The sequence below is a fragment of the Trachypithecus francoisi genome, unplaced genomic scaffold, assembly GCF_009764315.1.
Source record: "Trachypithecus francoisi isolate TF-2019V2 unplaced genomic scaffold, Tfra_2.0 Lachesis_group15, whole genome shotgun sequence".
NCBI lineage: Eukaryota > Metazoa > Chordata > Mammalia > Primates > Cercopithecidae > Trachypithecus > Trachypithecus francoisi.
Genome location: NW_022681460.1, coordinates 72,525,828 through 72,549,796, shown reverse-complemented (window position 1 = coordinate 72,549,796; position 23,969 = coordinate 72,525,828). Strand labels below are relative to the sequence as shown.

The window sequence follows — 23,969 nt, the reverse complement described above, 5'->3', positions numbered from 1 at the left end:
CCACCCGGAGAGGGAACCTGAAACTTGGCGACCCCAGCACCCCAGCGGGGTGGTCGCCTCCCTTCCGTGTCCGTGGCTTTGTTTTATGGTTGGGAATAGGTAAGGGACACAAGTCAACGGCGATGCTAGATTCGTCCCCTCTGGTCTCCGTAGAGGGAGTTATAAAAGGAGGTTCGTCCACAAGCAGAAACCCCTCTGTAGCGCCTCAACGCTAAAGAGGCCCGCCATTCCCTTTCCCCGGCGGGAGACTAAAGTCAGGAAAAACACAGCCCGCTCAGGGTTGAGAGCTAAGCCAGCCCCACCTCCCGGTAGCTTCTCGCGATCGTGTAGACGCAGCGAGTTACGTAACTTCCGGCCACGACCCATCAGCTCCTCGGCGATTGGTCCATTTCCATGGCCCACTGGGTGGCGTTATCGCCGGGTGCTGGGGTCGCACGTGTGGTGAGGCCTACAGAGGCGGCCTTGGGCTGGGCCTTGGTCTCCCCGCCGGACTTCGAGGGTGTCTTCGCCGCCCCTGTTGGGGGTGAGCGCCGCGCGGCTGCAGCATGGTGAGCAAGCCTTACTTGTTTCGGCGGCCGGGCGCTGCCGTTTTGCAGAGGCCAGGCTGCTTCCTGTAATGCCTTGGCTATTGCGGCCTGGGTCTGGGTCGTGCCAGAGGCTGCTTGCGGCACAGTACTCTGAAATGGGCCATCCTCACTACCCCGGGCATTCTTTGCTAATTACAGTCTCGCACCGCCGAGCCTCCCTGCGATGTGGCCCGGAGAGGAGAATGGCCTCCTTTTTATCCCTGGGAGCCTGCAGCCCTGTGCGCTTTCTGTTAGCTAAAAGCTTGTGACTGCGGACACAAACGCACTACCCTGGGCTTCTTGGGGGGTCGAGCAGAGGGAGCTGCTGGTCTCCCTCAGCATTGGAGTGGCAGTTTGCTTTGAGAAAGGGAACTTGTGGGAGAGCATAAGATTGGGCCCAAAGTAAAGCCACTTAATTGGTTTCACAGTTTAGAGAATCAAAATTGAATAGCGAAGTAAGAATGTAGAACTGGATGATGGATCTTACTAAACTTTAGCTGTTTGTATCGTGATTTTATTTGCTGGTTGGTAGATGCCCTATGTGGAGCTGTCTACTCCAAATTATGTTGTGGCAGGCTTCTTGTCATTCTGGTTCAGTCGGCCAGGGGCCTTCCCTGAGCAGCCAGTGTAAAGTAGCTTTTAAGTCATTTTCACGTCACTGTCTTATATGTTTTCACCGGAAATTATCTTGATTTTCTTGCTAAGAACAGGGACTTTATCTGACTTTCCCACTTCTGTATTATCAGTTCCCATAACAAGGTCTGGCACAAAGTAGGTGCTCAAGGAATGTATGTTGAAGGAAGGTTAAGTATGGATTCTACAGAACACAGCTGATGTTGCCTGCCCTAGAAGTGTAGATTTTTAAAAAGTATTTATCTTTAACATGACTACTAAAGATGGATATGTGAACTATGGAATTGTTCTCTGTCGTTTTGTTTTGTTTTAACTAATTGTGGTTTTGTTCCTTTGAAGCCTCACAGGAAGAAAAAGCCCTTTATAGAGAAGAAGAAAGCTGTGTCTTTTCACTTGGTCCACCGGAGCCAACGAGATCCTTTAGCAGCAGATGAGACTGCACCCCAGAGGGTTCTATTGCCCACACAAAAAGTAGGTCCTGTTCTTTGGCCAGTCAGTTTGTAGGTAGACAATAGTTTTTGTGTGTGTTTGTTTCTTTTTCTTAAGTAAATAGTCTCGGCATGTTGCCCAGGCTGGTCTCGAACTCCTGGGCTCGAGCAGTCCTCCCAGCTTGGCCCTCAAAAGTGCTGGGATTACAGGCATGAGCCACCGCGCCCGGCCATGTTAATAGTTTTAATAAATTGTTAAGTCAGCTGTTATTCTCAGATAACTTATATTCTGGGAAATAATCTATAAGTTAATTTTCAGTACAGTTTGCTGATTTTTACATCATTCGTGTTATTTTGATTGGGAAGACAAAGATCTTTATTAGAGGTGTTTAAATGAGCAAATCCTGTAGAATAATGGTAAATATTTACCAAAGCACCAGCTACAATGTGACATGATGTTATTTGGGGCACCCGTATATGCTCAAACTGTGCTTTCTCTAAGATCCTGCCGTTTTATAACCACAAACTGCATTTTGCCTCCTGGTTGCTCATCTTAGGAAATGATTAGCTTGGTTAGCTCAGGGAACTTTGCAAGGGAGCCTCGAAAAGATTGACTTAATGTTAGACTCTACTTATTAAGTGTAGATATTATGAAACAGAGTGTTGGGAAGCAGAGTATTGGGAGACATGGGCCATGTTTAGCTTTTCAGTAAAACCAGTTTTATTGTATGTTGAGAAGGTTTTTTTTTTTTGCATATAAATACAAGAAATTGTACTTACCTTTCAAGGCACCCAAATATCTGTTGCCCAGGCTGGCATGCAAAGTGGCTCCATCTCAGCTCGCTGCAGCTTCTACCTCTTGGGCTCAAGCGATCCTCCCACCTTAGCCTCCAGAGTAGCCGGTACTACAGGCACATGCCACCGGGCCTGGCTGATTTTTAAAACTGTTTTGTAGAAACGAGGTGTCACTATGTTGTCCAGTCTGGTCTTGAACTCCTAGGCTCAAGTGATCCTCCTACCTCAGCCTCCCAAAGTGCTGGGATTATAGGCATGAGCCACTGCACCTGGCCCCCCAAGTCTTTTCTTATAACCCTCCAAATAGACGATAAAATAAGTTGTATGTATATTTTGTGACTCAGAATGTTGCACATAAATGTCTAGTGGAAGGAGCAATTGTTATTTATTTTTATTGCCCTTTTGAAAGCATGAGTGTTTTCATTCCTTTTTAATGTTATGTAGCACTCTGGTTTTGAAGCTGTACATTTCCTGTTTGTCAAGAATTGTCTTTTTCCCATCAGCCAAAACGTTCATGTGCCATCCGCTTCCTACTTGGAAAGCTATACTCATTGTAATATTCCCTTGCCTTATCCTTGGAAGGTGTACTGATTCCATTTTGTTTATAGGTAAACAGTGAAGAAAGTACTAATTCCATTTTGTTTATAGATAGACAGTGAGGAAAGGCGAGCAGAACAGAGGAAGTATGGAGTGTTCTTTGATGATGACTATGACTACCTGCAGCACCTGAAGGAACCATCTGGGCCCTCAGAGCTTATTCCCTCAAGTACCTTCAGTGCACACAACCGGAGAGAGGAGAAAGAAGAATCGCTAGTCATTCCAGTAAGGCTTTTCAGCAATTTAAGTGTGGGAGTGAGGTGAAGAAATCATTTTTAAATCAAGATAACTGTTTGGGGCAAGAAATGGTGTCCATATGAAGAGCACAAAGATAGACCATGCCTCCACTTAAAATTATGTATGTGTATGCACGTGTGTACCATCAGGAGAGAATAGGTCACCTCTTCTCTGGTGGCAGGTGTCAACGCAACAGCCTTTTTATAGGTTTAGAACTTTCGATTGATAGACATGGCTATATTAGCACTTTTCAATAGGAGAAAAGCAGCTGACATTCTACATGTTAACAACATAACTGTTTCAGGATCATAAACTCTGTTCTAAGATAGGACTTAACTTTTATGGAATATTTAGATCTTTAACACTTTTATAAAAGCTGCAGGCTACTCATAAATCAAAAAAAGAATGAGTGGATGATAATAACATTCCTGTCTTGTAAACTAATGTTCGGTCCACTTTAATACTTTCAGGAGAAATGATAGTACGTCTTTATATGAAATTAGTGCTGTTAGTCTAAGTTCTGTTTTCTCTCCCGTTTATGTGAAGAATGCCCATGTTGTATGCCTTTGTGACCTTATTTTTAATTTGATGTAGAGTAAATTTCCCTGTGGGAAACTTTTACATCACCTAGCACTTTAAAAAAAGGAGACATTCATTAGGTTTATAAGCAAAAGGTAAGAGATAGAAAGGGCACCAGTTTACCCTGCCCCTTATTCCCCAATTCTGTCATGGTCTAGGCATGCCTTTCCTTGGGGAAGATGTGATTGTAGTTCTTAACAGGCAATAGCTGGTTGCTTAAGGAGACTTAGAAAGGTTAGATTTCAGGATATCATCCCAAAGAAAGATAGTAACTGCAGCTGCTTCTTCACTAACTAGGTTGTGACTCTTTTGTAACGCCCCAAATCCCACCACATCTCTGTCATAGAGAACCAACTTCTTTATTTCTTCTTCCTCAAGGCTTTATTGGTAGTAGGGACTTACTGGCTCACTTCCTTCTATAACCTATTGAGGGAGAGAAGGGATTCCATAGTAGCTCAACTTGTTTATCTAAGGGAGAAAATTCTTAGTAAAGTCTTGGCTGGCTTGTATTGACCAGTACTTTTAATCCTTAATTCATTTTGAGTAAAAGCAATCACTAATTGATTTTTTAACAGGACAAGGCTCTTAAATGGACAATTCAGTGATGTTTACAGGGACAACTGAATTGTATTTAAAAACAAAAGTGTCGTTGGTTTTCTGTACAACTATGAAAAAATATGGATTAGTCCCATGTACTTTTTTTACTTTAGTTTGTAACACACCACCAAATTCAAATAGATTAGAAATAATGAATAACCCCTAGAAACAGTGTGAGACAGTGTGAAAAGGCAGCATAGAAATGATTGATGCTTGAGCAGGCCCTGATTTTGACATGAAAGAAAGAGGGTGGTGCCATTGTGGAAAGTAGCTGGGCAAACACCATGTAGTTGAGAAGTACTGCAACCAATGAAAACACAGTACTCCTCTAAAAAAAAAAGCAATTCCTCTTTAAACTCTAATCGTGTATGTGATTCTTTTCTTTCAAGATTTGAAAAATATCTCACAAAGGTAAATTCATTTAACACAAGCTGACCTTGTGTTTAACCCCAGACTTCTAAGGATAAATATCACAAAGATACCTTTTTGAAAGCCTAAAGGCTAAAACGCTATGTAGATTTTACTATAATTTTAAGTAATTAATAATGTAATATACTTAAAAAACATTAAATTGTACATTTTAAATAGGCAAATTGTGTGTGAGTGATGTCTCAGTAAAGCTATTTTCTTAAAAATATGCTCTAAAGCAAAATAACAGATCTTTGCCCATGTTTATGCTACTGAGAAACTCATTTTGGAAGCCATAACATCTTGCTGTGTGTACACTGCCATATGTAGCCTTTACTCATGCTCCTCAGAGGCTTCCAATTCAGAGAGCTTTCTCAGTGAGCCAATGAGGATGCACATTCCAGCTTTGTGCCTCCTCCTGGGCTAAGGATAGGGCAGGTGGTAAGGTGCACAGAGATAAATAACACATGGTGGTTGTCCTCACATTATCAACTGTTTGGTCAAGGAGAGGAAACAAGCATAAGAACCAGTCAGGGAATGTAGGCTAGCACATGTTTAAGTAGATTGCAGTGTGTGAAGAAGGCGGGGAGTTCACACAAGGGAAGTTCTAGGACAGTGATCAGAAAGAGCTTCATGTGGGAGGGTAGGAACTGAGCTGGCCACCAAGTGGTGGGTACTGTTGACAGGAGAAGGAACTTTTTCAGTCAGGGTGCTGAGACAGCTAGCATTGTGGTTCAGTGTCAGGCACCTGCATGCCAAGTAAAGTGTTTTGCATTATTGCATGACTGAGGAATGAACTTGATTTGCGTGGTCATATAGAATAACTGAGAAATTTGGATACACAGAGTAGCCTTGATTTTATAGGGCCTTGAGAACCAGGGCCTTAAATACAGAGTGAAAAATTGAGACCTGTTAGAAACTCAAGAAGGTCACATGATAAAATTATTAAAGGAGCTTAATCTAGCCATGGGTATGGAGGTTGTACTGGATATAGACTAGCTATATGAGCGGTTGCAGTCATTTATGTTTTGGTTAACTATAAATGAGATGATGCCCCCAAAGAATAGAGTGAAATCACTATAAGTAAGAGATTTCTAGGGGACATAGGACAGAGCAAAATGATTTATAACCACCCAAGGATTTAAGAGAGCCAATTCATACAAGGGCTGTGCCATTACTAGAGATTAGGACATTATCTCTAGTTTAAGAGGAAAAAGTTTAATTTTGTTTTGAAACTTCAGGCAAGTGGAGTTAAGAAACTCTGGGATTTGAATCCCAGAATCTCACTTACTGATCATTCTCAGGGAGGTGGACCATTTAAACTTTCTTAGTTCTCGTTCTTTTGCTAAAACATGGTGAAAACTCATGGGATCTGAGGGATAAATGGAATAATTTACTAGAGAAAGCGCTGTGATGAATTATAAAGAGTTGCTTTTGAGTTTATGATGGCATATACATGTTTTGTTTTTTCTTTTTTGAGACGAAGTTTTGCTCTTTTTGCCCAGGCTGGAGTGCAATGGCACGATCTCAGCTCACCGCAACCTCTGCCTCCCAGGTTCAAGCGATTCTCCTGCCTCAGCCTCCCGAGTAGCTGGGATTACAGGCATGTGCCACCATGCCTGGCTAATTTTGTATTTTTAGTAGAGACGGGGTTTCTCCATGTTGGTCAAGCTGGTCTTGAACTCCTGACCTCAGGTGATCCACCCGCCTCGGCCTCCCAAAGTGCTGGGATTACAGGCCTGAGCCACCGCGCCCAGCCACATGTTTAACATATATACAACCTGGAGCACAGGTGAGAGAACACAGAATGTAGTTGTAACAGTTTCCTAGGACTGCAGTAACAAATTAGCACAAACTAGGTGACTTAAAACAACAGAAATTTCTTCCTTCATGGTTCTGGAGGTCAGAAGTTTGAAATGAAAGTATTGGCAGAGTTGGTTTTTTTCTTGGGGGCTTAGAGGGAGAGGCTGTTGCATGGCTCATTCCTAACTTCTGAAGGTTACCAGTGAGCATTCCTTGGAGTTCCTTGCCTTATAGAGGCCTCACTCCAGTCTGCTGTCATCTGCACATGGCATTCTCCCCTGTGAGTCTCTGTCCTCATTGGTCTCGTTACAGGACCATGGTCCAGTAAGACCTCATCTTATAGTTGAGAGGACCCTGTTTCAAATATGGTCACAGTCTGAGGTTCTGGATGGACATTGATTTTGGGGGGACTTCAACCCAGTACACTAGTTAAGAAGTATTTCCAAATAAACCTAACCATTGTGCAATTTCTTTTTCAAGAGCACTGGAATTAAGTTGCCTTCATCGGTGTTTGCTTCAGAGTTTGAGGAAGATGTTGGATTGTTAAATAAAGCAGCTCCAGTTTCAGGTATTTTTAGTTCCTTTATCTTTTTATGTGGATAAGTGTATTTTGCAAAACATAAATGGTCTAGGATTTTTCTATCCCCGTTGAAGTATTGAAACAATTGAGATATGTCTGGAATTCAGATCAGGGATTATTAGGAAGGGATGAGTGTGATCTTTGTATTTTTGTATTCCTACCATCAAATCCTTGCATCTTTTGAGTTCCTGTTTGGAGAAGAAAGTGGGGAAACTATTCTTGGTAATCTAGTAGGGGAATTGTAACCTTCACGTAACCTCTTACAAACATAGTGGTATTTATTATTCATTACTTGTAGTGTAATTTTGAAAAATAATCTGTTGTCTTTCAGAGTTTCTCCCAAGAGCATACAGGTATTTTTATAGAAGTTCATTTTACCATCTACACATATATTGGGGGAAAATGTTTTTAATTTTTAGTACCAACATTGTATTTCAGAACAAACACAAAAGTTCATAGAAGTGGTGTTGGTATTTTCTCCTGAGTTGCCTTAATTATTAACTAACACCTGTCCTGTGACATTCATTCATTAATTTATTCTACAGATTTTTGAGTTGCCACTGTCTGTGTGGTAGAGCCTTGGGTTAAAACAGAATCAAGCATAGTCTCGGACCCAAAAATTTACCTCGTTTGGGAAAAATAAACAGTAAATGATAAATTACAGTATAGATAGATAATACTAGTGGGGTGAGGAGTACCAATCCCAGCCTCACAGAGTTGAGCAAGGCTTTCTAAAGGAGGTGATGTCTAGTTTGTTTCTTAAGTAAAAGTTAGGTAGATAGAAGAAGGAGGGGAGGGGTGGGGACAAGAGAATGTTCCAGACAGTGGACTGTATGTGCTAAGGCAACAGAACATGAATATAGGTGACTGTACACATTTTAGCAGGCCCAGAAGGAAGGGTATGGATTAAAAAGAAATGAGGCGGGAGGGTTAAGCAATGGCCATGTAGCAGAGGGTGTTGGAGGCCATGTCAGATGATAAATTTGGAGTTGAAAGTTTGTCTTGAACTTGAGTTTTGTTGTTGTTGTTTGTTTTCATTTTCTCCTTGTGGAGCCGGGCTAACTCCTAAGCAGTGTGCCTAGAGCTAGTGTTTTTATAGATGGAAGGATATATCTGAATAAACAGGTAGATATTTATTAAAATCTCATAGTCAGAAAAGACAAAGTATAACAGTCTAAAAATTATTCATTTGAGTTACTTTTAACAGGTGAATTTAAAGCCCAGTTTCTTCCTGCAGACAAAACCTTTGAATTATGCTAGACAAGGTTAAACATTATAGATGTATAATGGAACAGTATTTTTACCAGTGGATATTAAAAGGAGAAGCATCATTGCTTTTTTCTTTTCTTTCTTTTTTTTTTTTTTTAGTTATACTTTAAGTCCTGGGATATATGTGCAGAATGTGCAGGTTTGTTACATAGGTATACACATGTCATGGTGGTTTTGCTGCATCCATCAACCCATCATCTACATTAGACATTTCTCCTAATGCTATCCCTCCCCTAGCCCCCCATCCCCCAACAAGTCCCAGTGTGTGATATTCCCCTCCCTGTGTCCATGTGTTCTCAATTGTTCAACTCCCTCTTATGACTAAGAGCATGCAGTGTTTGGTTTTCTGTTCCTGTGTTAGTTTGCTGAGAATTATGGTTTCCAGCTTCATCCATGTCCCTGCAGAGGACATGAACTCGTCCTTTTTTGTGGCTGCATAGTATTCCATGGTGTATATGTGCCACATTTTCTTTATCCAGTCTATCATTGGTGAGCATTTAAGCTGGTTCCAAGTCTTTGCTATTGTGAACAGTGCTGCAGTAAACCTACGTGTGCATGTGTCTTTATAGTAGAATGATTTATTATCCTTTGGGTATATACCCAGTAATGGGATTATTGGGTCAAATGGTGTTTCTGGTTCTGGATCCTTGAGGAATCACCACACTGTCTTCCACAATGGTTGAACTAATTTACACTCCCACCAACAATGTAAAAGCGTTCCTATTTCTCCACATCCACTCCAGAATCTGTTGTTCCTGACTTTTTAATGATTGCCATTCTAACTGGCGTGAGATGGTATCTGCTTGTGGTTTTGATTTGCGTTTCTCTAATGAGCAGTGGTTTGTAGTTCTCCTTGAAGAGGTCCTTCACATCCCTTGTAAGTTGTATGCCTAGTTATTTTATTCTCTTTGTAGCTATTGTGAATGGGAGTTCACTCATGATTTGGCTCTCTATTATTGGTGTATAGGAATGCTTGTGATTTTTGCATATTGATTTTGTATCCTGAGACCTTGCTGAAGTTGCTTATCAGCTTAAGGAGATTTTGGGCTGAGATGATGGGGTTTTCTAAATAGACAGTCATGTCATCTGCAAACAGAGACAATTTGACTTCCTCTCTTCCTATTTGAATATCCTTTATTTCTTTCTCTTGCCTGATTGCCCTAGCCAGAACTTCCAATACTATGTTGAATATGAGTGGTGAGAGAGGGCATCCTTGTCTTGTGCCAGTTTTCAAAGAAATGCTTCCAGCTTTTGCCCATTCAGTATGATACTGGCTGTGGGTTTGTCATAAATAGCTCTTACTATTTTGAGATATGTTCCATCAATACCTAGTTTATGGAGAGAGAGTTTTTAGCTTGGAAGAGGTGTTGAATTTTATTGAAGGCCTTTTCCGCATCTATTGAGATAATCGTGTGGTTTTTGTCATTGGTTCTGTTGATGTAATGGATTACGTTGAACCAGGCTTGTGTCCCAGGGATGAAGCCGACTTGATTGTGGTGGATAAGCTTTTTGATATGCTGCTGGATTTGTTTTGCCAGTTTTTTATTGACAATTTTCACATTGATGTTCATCAGGGATATTGGCCTGAAATTTTCTTTTTTTGTTGTGTCTCTGCCAGGTTTTGGTATCAGGATGATGCTGGCCTCATAAAATGAGTTTAGGGAGGAGTCCCTCTTTTTCTTTTGTTTGGAATAGTTTCAGAAGGAATGGTACCAGCTCCTCTCTGTACCTCTGGTGGAATTTGGCTGTGAATCTGTCTGGTCCTGGGCTTCTCTTTTGGTTGCTAGGCTATTACTGCCTCAATTTCAGAACTTGTTATTGGTCTGTTCAGGGATTCGACTTCTTCCTGGTTTAGTCTCGGGAGGGTGTATGCGTCCAGGGATTTATCCATTTCTTCTAATTTTCTAGTTTATTTGCATAGAGGTGTTATATAGTATTCTCTGATGGTAGTTTGTATTTCTGTGGGATCAGTGGTGAAATCCACTTTATCATTTTTTGTTGTGTCTATTTGATTCTTCTCTCTTTTCTTCTTTTATTAGTCTGACTAGCGGTTAATCTTTTCAAAACACCAGCTCCTGGATTCATTGGTTTTTTTGAAGGGTTTTTTGTGTCTCTATCTACTTCAATTCTGCTGTGTTTTAGTTATGTCTTGTCTTCTACTAGGTTTTATATTTGTTTGCTCTTGTTTCTCTAGTTCTTTTAATTGTGATGTTAGGGTGTCAATTGTAGATCTTTCCTGCTTTCTCCTGTGGGAATTTAGTGCTATAAATTTCCCCCTAAACACTGCTTTAGCTGTGTCCCAGAGATTCTGGTATGTTGTGTCTTTGTTCTCATTGGTTTCAAAGAACTTACTTGTTTCTACCTTAATTTTGTTATTTACCCAGTAGTCATTCAGGAGCAGGTTGTTCAGTTTCCAAGTAGTTGTGCAATTTTGAGTGGATTTCTTAATCCTGAGTTCTAATTTGATTGCACTGTGGTCTGAGAGACTGTTATGAGTTCTGTTCTTTTGCAACTGCTGAGGAGTGTTTTACTTCAGTTATATGGTCAATTTTAGGATAAGTGTGATGTGGTGCTGAGAAGAATGTATATTTTGTTGATTTGGGGTGGAGAGTTATGTCGCTGTCTATAAGGTCCACTTGGTCCAGAGCTGAGTTCAAGTCCTGAAGATCCTTGTGAATTTTCTGTCTCATTGATCTGTCTAATATTGACAATGGGGTGTTAAAGTCTCCCATTATTATTATGTGGGAGTCTAAGTCTCTTTGTAGGTCTCTTAGAACTTGCTTTATGAATCTGGGTGCTCCCATATTAGGTGCACATATATTTAGGATAGTTAGCTCTTCTTGTTGCATTGTTCCCTTTACCATTATGTAATGCCCTTCTTTGTGTTTTTTGATCTTTGTTGGTTTAAAGTCTGTTTTATCAGAGACTAGGATTGCAACCCTTGCTGTTTTTTGCTTTCCATTTGCTTGGTAAATAACCTCCATTCCTTTATTTTGAGTCTGTATCTGTCTTTGCACATGAGATGGGTCTCCTGAATACAGCACACTGATGGGTCTTGACTCTTTATCCAATTTGCCAATCTGTATCTTTTAGTCGGGGCATTTAGCCCATTTACATTTAAGGTTAATATTGTAATGTGTTAGTTTGATTCTATTATTATGATGCTAGCTGGTTATTTTGCCTGTTATTTGATGCAGTTTCTTCATAGTATTGATGCTCTTTACTCTTTGGTATGTTTTGCAGTGGCTGGTACCAGTTTTTCCTTTCCATATTTGGTGCTTCCTTCAGGAGCTCTTGTAATGCAGGCCTGGTGGTGACAAAATCTCTTAGCATTTGCTTGTGTGGAAAGGATTTTATTTCTCCTTCACTTATGAAACTTAGTTTGGCTGGATATGAGATTCTGGGTTGAAAATTCTTTACTTTAAGAATGTTGAGTATTGTCCCCACTCTCTTTTGGCTTGTAGGGTTTCTGCTGAGGGATCCGGTCTTAGTCTGATGGGCTTCTCTTTGTGGGTAACCTGACCTTTCTCTCTGGCTGCCCTTAACATTTTTTTCTTCATTTCAACCTTGGTGAATCTGACGATTATGTGTCTTGGGGTTGCTCTTCTCAAGGAGTATCTTTGTGGCATTCTCTGTATTTCCTGAATTTGAATGTTAGCCTGCCTTGCTAGGTTGCGGAAGTTCTCCTGGGTAATATCCTGCAGAGTGTTTTCCAAGTTGGTTCCATTCTCCCCGTCACTTTCAGGTACATTAGTCAAACGTAGATTTGGTCTTTTCACATAGTCCCATATTTCTTGGAGGCTTTGTTCATTCCTTTTCTTTTTTTTTTTTTTTTTTGAGACGGAGTCTCTCTCTGTCGCCCAGGCTGGAGTGCAGTGGCCGGATCTCAGCTCACTACAAGCTCCGCCTCCCGGGTTTATGCCATTCTCCTGCCTCAGCCTCCCAAGTACCTGGGACTACAGGCGCCCGCCACCTCGCCCGGCTAGTTTTTTGTATTTTTTAGTAGAGATGGGGTTTCACCGTGTTAGCCAGGATGGTCTCGATCTCCTCACCTCGTGATCTGCCCGTCTCGGCCTCCCAAAGTGCTGGGATTACAGGCTTGAGCCACCGCACCCGGCCTCATTCCTTTTCATTCTTTTTTCTCTAATCTTGTCTTCACGCTTTATTTCATTAAGTTGATCTTCAATCGCTGATATCCTCTCTTCCACTCGGCTATTGTTATTTGTGTGTGCTTCACAAAGTTCTCTTGCTGTGTTTTTCAGCTGCATCACGTCATTCATGTTCTTCTCTAAACTGGTGATTCTAGTTAGCAATTCCTTTAACCTTTTTTCAAGGTTTTTAACTTCCTTGCATTGAGTTAGAACATGCCTCTTTAGCTCGGAGGAGTTTGTTATTACCCACCTTCTGAAGCATACTTCTGTCAATTCGTCAAACTCATTCTCCATCCAGTTTTGTTCCCTTGCTGGTGAGGAGTTGTGATCCTTTGAAGAGAAGAGGCATTCTGGTTTTTGGAATTTTCAGCCTTTTTGTGCTGGTTTTTCCTCATCTTCTTGGATTTATGTACCTTTGGTCTTTGTTGTTGGTGACCTTCAGATGGGGTTTCTGTGTGGACGTTCTTTTTGTTGATGTTGATGCTATTCCTTTCTGTTAGGTTTATTTCTAACAGACTACTCTGCTGCAGATCTGCTGGAGTTTGCTGGAGGTCCACTTCAGTCCCTGTTTGCCTGAATATCACCAGCGGAGGCTGCAGAACAGCACTGATTGCTGCTTGTTCCTTCCTCTGGACTGGGTATCACCAGCGGAGGCTGCAGAACAGCAAAGATTGCTGCTTGTTCCTTCCTCTGGAAGCTCTTTCCCAGAGGGGCACCCGCCAGATGACAACCAGAGCTCTCCTCTGTGAGGTGTCTGTCGACCCCTGATGGGAGGTGTCTCCCAGGCAGGAGGCATAGGGGTCAGGGACCCACTTGAGGAGGCAGTCTGTCCCTTAGCAGAGCTTGAGCACTGTGCCGGGAGATCTGCTGCTCTATTCAGAGCCAGCAGGCAGGAAGGTTTGAGTCTGCTGGAGCTGCGCCCACAGCCGCCCCTTCCCTCAAGTGCTCTGTCCCAGGGAGATGGGAGTTTTATTTATAAGTCCCTGACTGGGGCTGAGGCAGCATTTTTTTTTTGTCTTGGAATGATCACTCTATTCTTCACTAGACTGAACTTAGTTCTTAATCATTCTTTTATCTTCAATATATTAATAGACTCTTGCTATCATAGGTCCTTATATGAATGAATTGTTGCTACTTTGGGAATTGTTGCTCAATTTTTGTTTTCCTTCTAGGACCTCGACTGGATTTTGATCCTGACATTGTTGCAGCTCTTGATGATGATTTTGACTTTGATGATCCAGATAATCTGCTTGAGGATGACTTTATTCTTCAGGCCAATAAGTCAACAGGAGAGGAAGAGGGAAGAGATATACAGTATGTGTGGTTTGTTTCAAAGCAGAGATGATGACCTAAGTGTTACTTCTTCAGTGGGATGGTAACCATAGAACGTTACAGTTGGAAGAGACCTTCAAGAGCATTTAATCTGAGACTTCTGTATTTTAGAGCAGAAAATGTGAGATTTATTGCTTTTCCTACCAAACCGGATTGATCAAACACCCTCCTGCCTAGACAAGAACCTTTCCTGAAATACTTTCCAGTTTTACTTGTGTAAAGTGATTTTGTTCTGTTACTTTTTAAGTTGTTTTGGTAGGTAATTTATGACCTTTACTTTAGGAAATCTGAGAATGAAGATGACAGCGAGTGGGAAGATGTGGATGATGAGAAGGGAGATAGCAGTGATGACTATGACTCTGCAGGCCTATTGTCAGATGAAGATCGTATGTCTGTGCCCGGAAAAACCCACAGCGCTATAGCAGATCACTTGTTCTGGAGTGAGGAAACAAAAAGTCGCTTCACCGAGTATTCGATGACTTCCTCAGTCATGAGGAGAAATGAACAGCTGACCCTACATGATGAGAGGTTTGAGAAGGTAAGGTCCCCAAATAAGGGATGCTTTAGTACTATCTTATGATATATATATATATTTTTTAATACCTGTCAACTTTAGCCCAGGTTGAAGTGCTCACCAACCGCAAAGTCAATCATAGGAAATTTGCAACTATCCAGCTATAGGTTCATGTAGCCAGCATAAAGCAGAAGGGTATCAGTGCAGTACAGGAGCACAAAGACTGCAAAGGGAGCATAGAACTGTGCAGAAGAAAAGTAATCGTCTAGGAGGATGTGACTTTTCCAATTGATATCACACGCTTACACCTGGAGGTGATTCAAATGATGCCTCATTCAACCTGAATGGATAACCAAAAGTAGCTGTAATCGTTTTATTCTCAGTAACTGTGGTAGGACAACTCACATGAGTTTCTATTTGGCCCTTAAAACCCCCAGAAGTGGCCCTGAAAACCCCCATCATCTCTAATGTTGTGCTTCTTTATTGTGTGTGTCATATAGATTTGTCTCAGATTAGAATGTGAATACCCCAAGGGCAGAGAGTTTTTTGTATTTTGCTCACGGATACATCCGAAAGCCTAAAATGGTGTCTTGGCATGTAGTAGAAGTTTAAAGTGTTCCATAAATGATAAATGTATGAAGGAATAGTTTCCTTCAAGGTGAATCTAAAGATAGAAGCAATCCAGTAGAGGACCTTGATGAAGCCAAGCGGGTTGAGGTTGATCTGGAAGCTGGACCATCCTCTGGCCAAGTCAACCAATCCGCCCGTGAGCTAAGTAGATGTTAGGCACCTTGCTTTGTGCCTTATTTTTTAAATTTTTTTAAAAAGAGAGATTGGGACCCAAAGCTAAAACTTTTGAGTGTTGAAAACAACGTATCTCTTTATTAAAACAGAGCATAAAAGCACCCTAGTTATTGTTGTTTTCCTTTACGCACTCTGTGAGGCCAGTCACCCTAGTTTTGATTCTGGAAGGAACGTGTATAGGTCAAAAGGAGTTGACTGATCAAACGTTCTTATTGTCCCCCTTGAATTCTGACATCCTGATTCTGAATTTCTCCAACAGTAATCCGTAAGATGTATTTCTGAAGTATTGGCCTCATTGAGCACATCAAAATTCCATTTCTTTCCATTTCTCATCTGGAGTTTTCAGACATAACTAACACTGAGGAACATAATGGAAGTAGAGTATAAGACGCTTTTGCCGGGCGCGGTGGCTCAAGCCTGTAATCCCAGCACTTTGGGAGGCCGAGACGGGCGGATCACGAGGTCAGGAGATCGAGACCATCCTGGCTAACACGGTGAAACCCCGCCTCTACTAAAAATACAAAAACTAGCCGGGCGAGGTGGCGGCGCCTGTAGTCCCAGCTACTCGGGAGGCTGAGGCAGGAGAATGGCGTAAACCTGGGAGATGGAGCTTGCAGTGAGCTGAGATCCGGCCACTGCACTCCAGTCCAGGCGACAGAGCGAGACTCCGCCTCAAAAAAAAAAAAAAAAAAAAAAAGACGCTTTTGAAAGTTTGAATTTTCATATACTGTATTTGGTTCTGTTGTAACAGATTAGCTCCAGGGTTTGTGATCCCAGCCTATAGACTGTTTATAAGGTTTTTAATCCCACCTATCCTGTTGTTGGTTCTGTAGCACATAACACCTCCTAACATCATGTCTAATGTTGTGCTTCTTTATTGTGTGTGTTGTATAGATTTGTCTCAGATTAGAATGTGAATTCCCCAAGGGCAGAGAGTTTTTTGTATTTTGCTCATGGATACATCTGAAAGCCTAAAATGGTGTCTTGGCATGTAGTAGAAGTTTAAAGTGTTCCATAAATGATAAATGAATGAAGGAATAGTTTCCTTCAAGGTGAATCTAAAATAAAGGCTCTTACCTTGCTACCTTCTCACCTAATACTATTTTCCCTCTTCTCTTGAGGGAGAAGCAAACTGTTGCTACACATCTCACACTTCAGGAGATATATCCCCCCCATTTACTCTTTGTCAAAGCTTAACAGTGTCAACACCATTTGCATAATATGATAATTATTGTCTAGACAAGAACGAAATATGTACATTAGTGGGAAAATTTTCAGTTGCACAATCTTTTAGTTTGCATAACTAAGGAATTTGAAATATCTTCAGACTGGGCATAGTGGCCCATGCCTATAATCCCAGAACTGTGGGAGGCCAAAACAGGTGGATCACTTGAGCCCAGGAGTTTGAGACCATCTTGGGCAATGCAGAGCCTGTTTCTATTAACAAAAATAAATAAAATAGCTGGGTGTGGTGACATGTGCCTGTGGTCCCAACTGCTTCAGAGGCCGAGGAGGGAGGATCACTCGAGCCTGAGAGTTTGAGGCTACAGTGAACTATGGTCGCGCCACTCTACTCCATGCTTGGAGACAGTGAGATATTTAAAAAAAAAAAAAAAAGAAAAGAAAAAGTATCTTCAAAAATGTTTTGATGTAATCTGTGCTGCCTAGCATTTTGTTCTCCAAGCTGAGTAGAATAATGCCTTTCATTTACATGTTAAATGGAAGCCTATTTTTAGTCTAAATGTAAGTCTTAAAGTACTGAGCAGAAATATCTTCCACATCCTATAGCATTAAATCCCTACTAATATTTTAATGGTAATTGTGATAGTACCTACTGATATTTTAATGGTAATTGTGATAGTACCTACTGATATTTTAATGGTAATTGTGATAGTACCTATTGATATTTTAATGGTAATTGTGATAGTACCTAAATAACTATTATGTAATAATAAAATTAATGTAAAAAATTTTAAATGTGTAGTCTTACTGAGTACATTTGCTTTTCATGGTATCTTTTCTCTGTTTATATTCAAGTTTTATGAGCAATATGATGATGATGAAATTGGAGCTCTGGATAACGCAGAATTGGAAGGTTCTATTCAAGTGGACAGTAATCGCTTACAGGAAGTTTTGAATGACTACTATAAAGAAAAGGCAGAGAAGTACAGTGACTTTTCTTTCCTTGTTTATTTGTTCTTTTTTTAAAAAAAGAAAAAATTCCAAAGAAAGGTCTATAGTATAACTGAATTGAGGAAAAAATTAACCTAGTCAAAATCCATATTAAGAAAATGAAGAAGGAAAAAAAAAGATAGGAGGGGGGAAAAAAGAAAGTGGTACATTTTCCATAAACTTTGGCTCATGTATAGCTCATCTGTTTTGCCTACATTTTGGTGTTAAGCATTCTGAAGTAGAATGTAATGGGAATATACGAGGAGCCACTTTTCCATATCTTTGACTTGAGAAGAGTCATGGTAGAATGTGTTTCGTTTTCTAATTTTTTTTTTTTTTTTTTTTGAGATGGAATCTTGCTCTGTTGCCCAGGCTGGAATGCAGTGGTGTGATCTCAGCTCACCTGCAACCTCTGCCTCCCAGGTTCAGGTGATTCTCCTGCCTCAGCCTCCTGAGCTGATGTGATTACAGGGGCATGCCGCCATGCCCAGCTAATTTTTGTATTTTTAGTAGAGACGGGGTTCCACCATGTTGGCCAGGCTGATCTCAAACTCAACCCCATGTAATATGCCCGCCTTGGCCTCCCAAAGTGCTGGGATTATAGGCGTGAGCCACTGCGCCCAGCCCATTTTTAATTTTTTTTCCTTTGGTTTATTTTGCTTAAAAGTTTTGATAGAAGCATGAGTATTATTAGAGTGTGAAATATAAGGACAAGCCAGGCATGGTGGCGTACACCTGTAATCCCAGCTATTTGGGAGGCTGAGACAAGATCGCTTGAACCTGGAAGACAGGGATTGCAGTGAGCTGAGATAGCACCACTGCTTCCAGCCTGGGTGACAGGGCGAGACTCTGTGTCAAAAAAAAAAAAGAAATAAAGGGACACATTCCCCTTGGGAAATAAGATGATATTTTTAGTCTTTTGGGCTGAAGAATTATTCCAAGTATATGCTCTTTTCATCTTTCTGAAATGCCAAGTGTTTTGAGAAGTAGGTATTTACATCTCGTGGAAAGATAAGAATTTGTCTCTCCAGCTAGATTAGAGGAACTGACCAGCTGGTTATTTTGGCAAATCAGCATCCACATCAGGGTGACTCTTCTCTGAGAGAAACTGATGAAGTGTTCAAATCTGCTAGAAAGGTCTGATGTTCCATGATCACTATAATATATAGATCCCATAGCAGGACAAGGAGCTGTATAGTTTGAGTAAAATATTTGAATACTTCGCAGAGAAAGATGAGTTATGCTTTTTTAGGCTTTAAAAACCTGTTTTCTTAGGAAGCTGCCTTGGAAAGACACAGCTAGATGTTACCTTCCTATCAGCTAAGTGAATATCCAAAACTCACTGGAGGGAAAAGGCAGGGCTGGATAGAACAGAGTTTGACAGAAAATGACAGATAGGTCACTGGAATATGTGCGTTTTAAAACGCTGGTTTTTTTCCACAGCTAGAAATTGCAGTTTTAGTGACATAGTATATAATAAGAGGTCATTTTCTCCCTCTCTCGGTCTTCACTTTTAAAAACTCATCCAAAAGTTGTGTAAAATTGAATACCCTTGAACCCTTGGAGGATCAAGACCTGCCAATGAATGAGCTTGATGAGTCTGAGGAGGAAGAAATGATTACTGTAGTCCTTGAAGAAGCCAAAGAGAAGTGGGATTGTGAATCTATTTGTAGTAAGTATATTCACTTTATGATAGTAATTTTAAAGTATTAAAGTATATCAACTTTAGTCTGGGCGTGGTGGCTCACGCCTATAATCCCAGCATTTTGGGAGGCTGAGGCAGGTGGATCACCTGATGTCGGGATATCAAGACCAGCCTGGCCAACATGGTGAAACCCTGTCTCTACTAAAAATACAAAAATTAGCCAGGCATGGCAGCGGGCACCTGTAATCCCAGCTACTCGAGAGGCTGAGGCAGGAGAATAGCTTGAACTCGGGAGGTGGAGGTTGCAGTGAGCCGAGATCACACCATTGTACTCCAACCTGGGCAACAAGAGCGAAACTCTAAAAAAAAAAAAAAAAAAAAATCAACTTTGAAAAAATGCTTATATTTTAATAAGAGTTACGCTTTTAGGAAGTTTGTGAAAAATTATTTAGAAAGAGTAATATTCCAATATTGAGTTGTAAGCAATTTATAAAACATTGATCAGAGACTCCAATGTTATTTTGCACCATGAAAACACAAAGTCAGAAATATAGTAGGAATTCAGTAATGCTTGGTGGAACTGAAAGTGTGCTTATTGATACATGACTTTTATTTGTTTGTTTAGGTACATACTCAAATTTATATAACCATCCACAGCTAATCAAGTATCAACCAAAGGTAAGTCCTAGTGTGCTAAGCTATTTGAAGGATGCAGTGCCTAAAAAATAGAGTGCACATTTTCACTCAGTAACTTTTTATCTTGGTGGCTAGCCGTGATATTAGAAAAAGCATCTACAGTATGCCATTAATGAGCTATTTTTTAATAGGAATGAGAAATAACTCTAGTACCATTTTATCTGTATTTCAGCCCAAACAAATTCAAATATCTTCTAAAACAGGAATACCTCTCAATGTCTTACCAAAGCAAGGACTGACAGCAAAGCAAGCTGAAAGAATACAGATGATTAATGGCAGTGACCTTCCTAAAGTATCAACCCAGCCACGTTCTAAAAATGAAAGCAAAGAAGATAAAAGAGCAAGAAAGCAAGCTGTCAAAGAAGAGCGCAAGGTAAAAAATACTTTTCAAATGTGAGGTTTACAAAGAGCTGGTGGAGGGGAAATTAGGGGAATTTTGTAAAAGCAGCCTGTATCAGTTTAAAGATAAGAATAATACAAGTATATTCTTGTACTTACAACAGGAACGAAGAGTGGAGAAGAAAGCTAACAAGTTAGCATTTAAACTGGAGAAAAGAAGGCAAGAAAAAGAGCTGCAGAACTTGAAGAAGAATGTTGAGGGTCTAAAGCTATAGACAGTGGAGCATACAGGGCAAGGCACTTTATTAGGGGCTCTTCATTATCTTTAGTCATTGACTAGAACCTTCAGAAAGACATAACTGTTTGCCATTTTACTGGCAGATAAGAGGAAAATACAGTATTTGTATTATTTTTATACCAGCAAGTGTCCCCTGCCAACTGTCTTGTAAATACTGTAATGTTTTAATTTTTAATATAAGCTTACATTTGCTCTGAAATAAATGACTTCATGAATGTGAAATGTTTGGATAAATTAAAGGAAAATATCTTCATAACTTGAATGGAATTGTATTCATTTATTTGTATGGTTGTCATAGTTGTTTTTTGCAGATGTTTTCAAATATTTCTTTGAATCCTCTCCATGCCTTTTCAGGAATTACATGGTTTAATTTGCTGTAAATAGAAAAGTGGCCTGGTTAAACTCAATTTTGAAATGCTGACTTTATTCTGTTTAGTGTAAGATGAGTTTTTCTGAGAAGTTTCCACTGTTAGGAAGCTAAGTTTTTCCTTGCTGTATACAAAGGACTATTTCAAAAGGGTGGTAAAACTGAATATTAAGGTTCTTAAGATTCATATTTCCTGTTATATTACTGGATGGCTTGCTTTTGAGATTTAGGAACAGTGAAGGCAGGAAACAGAATAGTCAAGGAAATAAGAAAACTTATTTGACTTCAGTGAGTCCCTAGTTCAAAATCAGAAGTATTTATTTCAGTTTAAACTGGAGAGTTTGTCTTTTCAACATTAGTTAATCCTCGGAACCATTCATGCTTGATTAAAATACATAGTTGAAAACTTTCCCTGTTTTTGATGAGTTGATTTTTGTTTTAACTGATTCAAACTTTTTCAAGGTTTAGGCAATGACATCATCACAGTTGTTGATTATTTGGTAAACTGTGACTTCTTGCAACAGATTAGTGGCCCTGGTTTATGTTCTTGACTAGTATGTTGTTATCTGGACTAAGCTGTAAAAATCTGTGAACACTGTTGCTCTGAGTTAGGAACAGAATGGCTGGGGCAGAACCATTTTTGGCAGGTGAGCTGCACTTGGTATCTAAATTATTAGAAAACTGCCTTCATCTGTAATCATTTGCTTAGGCTTTTCAAAGCTGGTTGGTATTAGCTTGTTCTACCATGTGTGATCTGTTTAAATCTAAGTACTGTAGGATTTTTAAAGAGTTGTCAAAACTGATGGCATTAGGTATTCTACCAACATAGGCTAGAAAAAAATCTTGACTGGAGCTTGTCATTGCAGAAGTAGGATACTGGAGAGAATGTATTTACGTGCCAGCCTGTGAAGTAAAGGGTCAGATGATGGTTTATGTCAATATTGAGAACGTAAGTACTAAAAGGATTGGCCATTTATTTTGATAGCTGTCTCAACTGAAGATTCTCAAAAACAGCAAGAGTCTTATAGGCATTGGATGTTCCTTTGTCATGTTACTCAAATTCTGTGTTATGAGGTGCTAACTTTACTTCACTGTGTTTAAATCCATGTATTTTATACTTTGCAATTAAGAGAAAAAGACTAGGCCATGAGTCTTGATGAAACATACTGTGATTTAGGCAGATTATACTCCAAACTTAAATATTTTAATTTTATTCTGAAGAACAAATTCATGATACTGTAAATGAATTTTCTGATATCTTTGTTGTCTAAAAATCTATAAATGATGATTGGGAACTGAACATAAAAGCTCCATGTTAAATGTTGGGAGCCCAAGAGATCAGAGGGTTTTTGCCTTCAGGAGCCACATGGTCTGAGGAGGCAGGATAGGTGCAGTGAAATGTAACTGGCGATACTATCACTGTTGTGGTAAGTACCACTTTTAATGAGAATCTTGGTACTTGCTGTTCCCCGGGAAGTGCTCTCACTGCAGACAGACCTTCCTCATGGTTGGTGCTCAGCTGTCACCTTCACTCTAGGCTATTCCCTGAGCTTGTATTTAAAAATACTGCATGCATCCCTCTCCTGCATCCTTGACCCTCCCTCCCTGGTTTATGTTCTCCACAACATCTGTTGACACAGAGGACTGGTTTTCAGTCTCCTCTTGCAGGACAAACCCTGAAGGCACAGTGTTTTATTTATTGCTTTATCCTCCCGTCTGGAATGGTGCCTGGCATTCAGTATACAGTCACAAAGTAGTGTATGGATGCATGGATAGATGGGAAAGATTTCAGAAAAGAATTAAATGTGGAGAAAACCATAGCAGGGCCTAGACTCACTGGGGTTAGGGAGGAGAGAAAGGCCTAAGAGATCCCAGGCAGGGGGCAAAATCTTGAAGAATTTGTATCTTAAACCTTTTTTGTTTGTTTGTTTGTTTTGCCAAGATGGAGTCTTGCTCTGTCACCCAGGCTGGAGTGCAGTGGTGCGATCTCAGCTCACTGCAGCCTGCAACTTCCAGGTTCAAATGATTCTCCTGCCTTAGCCTCCCGAGCAGCTGGGATTACAGGTGTGCGCCACCACGCCCAGCTAACTTTTGTATTCTTAGAGACAGGGTTTTGCCACGTTGGCCAGGCTGGTCTCGAACTCTTGACCTTGTGATCTGCCCGCCTCAGCCTCCCAAAGTGCTGGGATTTCAGGCATGGGCCACCAACACCCGGCCCACCTATTTTGTTTAAGCATTGCCTGTGATTGGTGTTAAAACCACCTGGATATTGTGGTACCACAGATGCTCCTTGACTCATGGTGGGATTATGCCCTGATAAACCCACCATAAGCTGAAAACATGGTAAGTCAAAAATGCATTTACTATACTTAACCTACTGAATATCATAGTTCAGCCTAGCATACCTTAAACTTGCTCAGAATAGTTTCCATTAGCCCACAGTTGTGCAAAATCATCTGGCAATACAGTACGCTGTAGAGTTACCAGTTTGCCCTCGTGATCACGTGGCTGGCTGGGAGCAGTGGCTCGCCTCTGCTGTCCAGCATCATGAGAGAGGATTGTACCACTTTCTACTGAATACGTATTGCTTTCTCACCATCATGGAAAAATTGTGAAGTTGAACCATCATAAGTTGAGGACCATCTGTACTGTTACTTTACAAGTCTAAGTGTCTGAAGTGCAGTTACCGCTTGTGTGTATTACCTGTGATGCCCTGTATCTACACCTCCATTGTGATGTCATCAGGTCACCTCAGTTGAAAGAACTCTAACCTCTTGTACTTTACTGTTATATTTTCAATACTTTTATGTTACTTCTTCATATAGGTTGACATTGCTGTGCTTTATCAGTCTTGTTCCAGTTAAAGGGCAGAGAAGGTAGAAATTCTAATGGCCTTGCATTTTTATTGTGAAACTTACAGGAGAATATTTAAAGCAAACACAGGGCCACTGTTAAAGTTAAGAAATACAACATAGAAGTCCCCAGTGAATCCATCCTTGATTTCTTTTTTTTTTTTTTTTTTGAGACGGAGTCTCGCTCTATCGCGGGGGCTGGAGTGCAGTGGCCGGATCTCAGCTCACTGCAAGCTCCGCCTCCCGGGTTCCCACCATTCTCCTGCCTCAGGCTCCGGAGTAGCTGGGACTACAGGCGCCTGCCACC

At 40.6% G+C, this 23,969-nt stretch overlaps 2 protein-coding genes across 6 annotated transcripts in view; both read left to right on the top strand.

The window, feature by feature from the left end:
* The first annotated feature begins 341 nt into the window (after positions 1-341).
* Positions 342-20,705, top strand: LTV1 (LTV1 ribosome biogenesis factor). Of its 2 annotated transcripts, none has more exons than XR_004442922.1 (11): positions 342-548; positions 1,539-1,670; positions 3,071-3,244; positions 7,124-7,211; positions 13,816-13,957; positions 14,258-14,513; positions 17,331-17,458; positions 18,998-19,137; positions 19,736-19,788; positions 20,010-20,179; positions 20,310-20,705. XR_004442922.1 is itself a non-coding variant. In XM_033235172.1 (11 exons), the coding sequence occupies exons 1-11, from the start codon at positions 546-548 to the stop codon at positions 20,418-20,420; spliced, it is 1,428 nt and encodes a 475-aa protein (XP_033091063.1). In that variant the 5' UTR covers positions 342-545; the 3' UTR covers positions 20,421-20,705. The 2 variants fall into 2 exon arrangements, 1 of the variants encoding a protein (XP_033091063.1); XM_033235172.1 differs by having other exon boundaries at positions 19,979-20,179.
* Positions 20,706-20,839: 134 nt separating this feature from the next.
* ZC2HC1B (zinc finger C2HC-type containing 1B) overlaps positions 20,840-23,969 on the top strand; it is a 99,727-nt gene continuing 96,597 nt past the window's right edge. For all 4 annotated transcript variants that reach the window (XR_004442924.1, XM_033235196.1, XM_033235195.1 and 1 more), the window contains exon 1: positions 20,840-21,457. Coding sequence is in view for 3 of the 4 variants with exons in the window: in XM_033235196.1 (XP_033091087.1) it covers positions 21,430-21,457 (28 nt within the window). In the remaining variant the exon portion in view is untranslated. The remainder of the gene's footprint in view (positions 21,458-23,969) is intronic.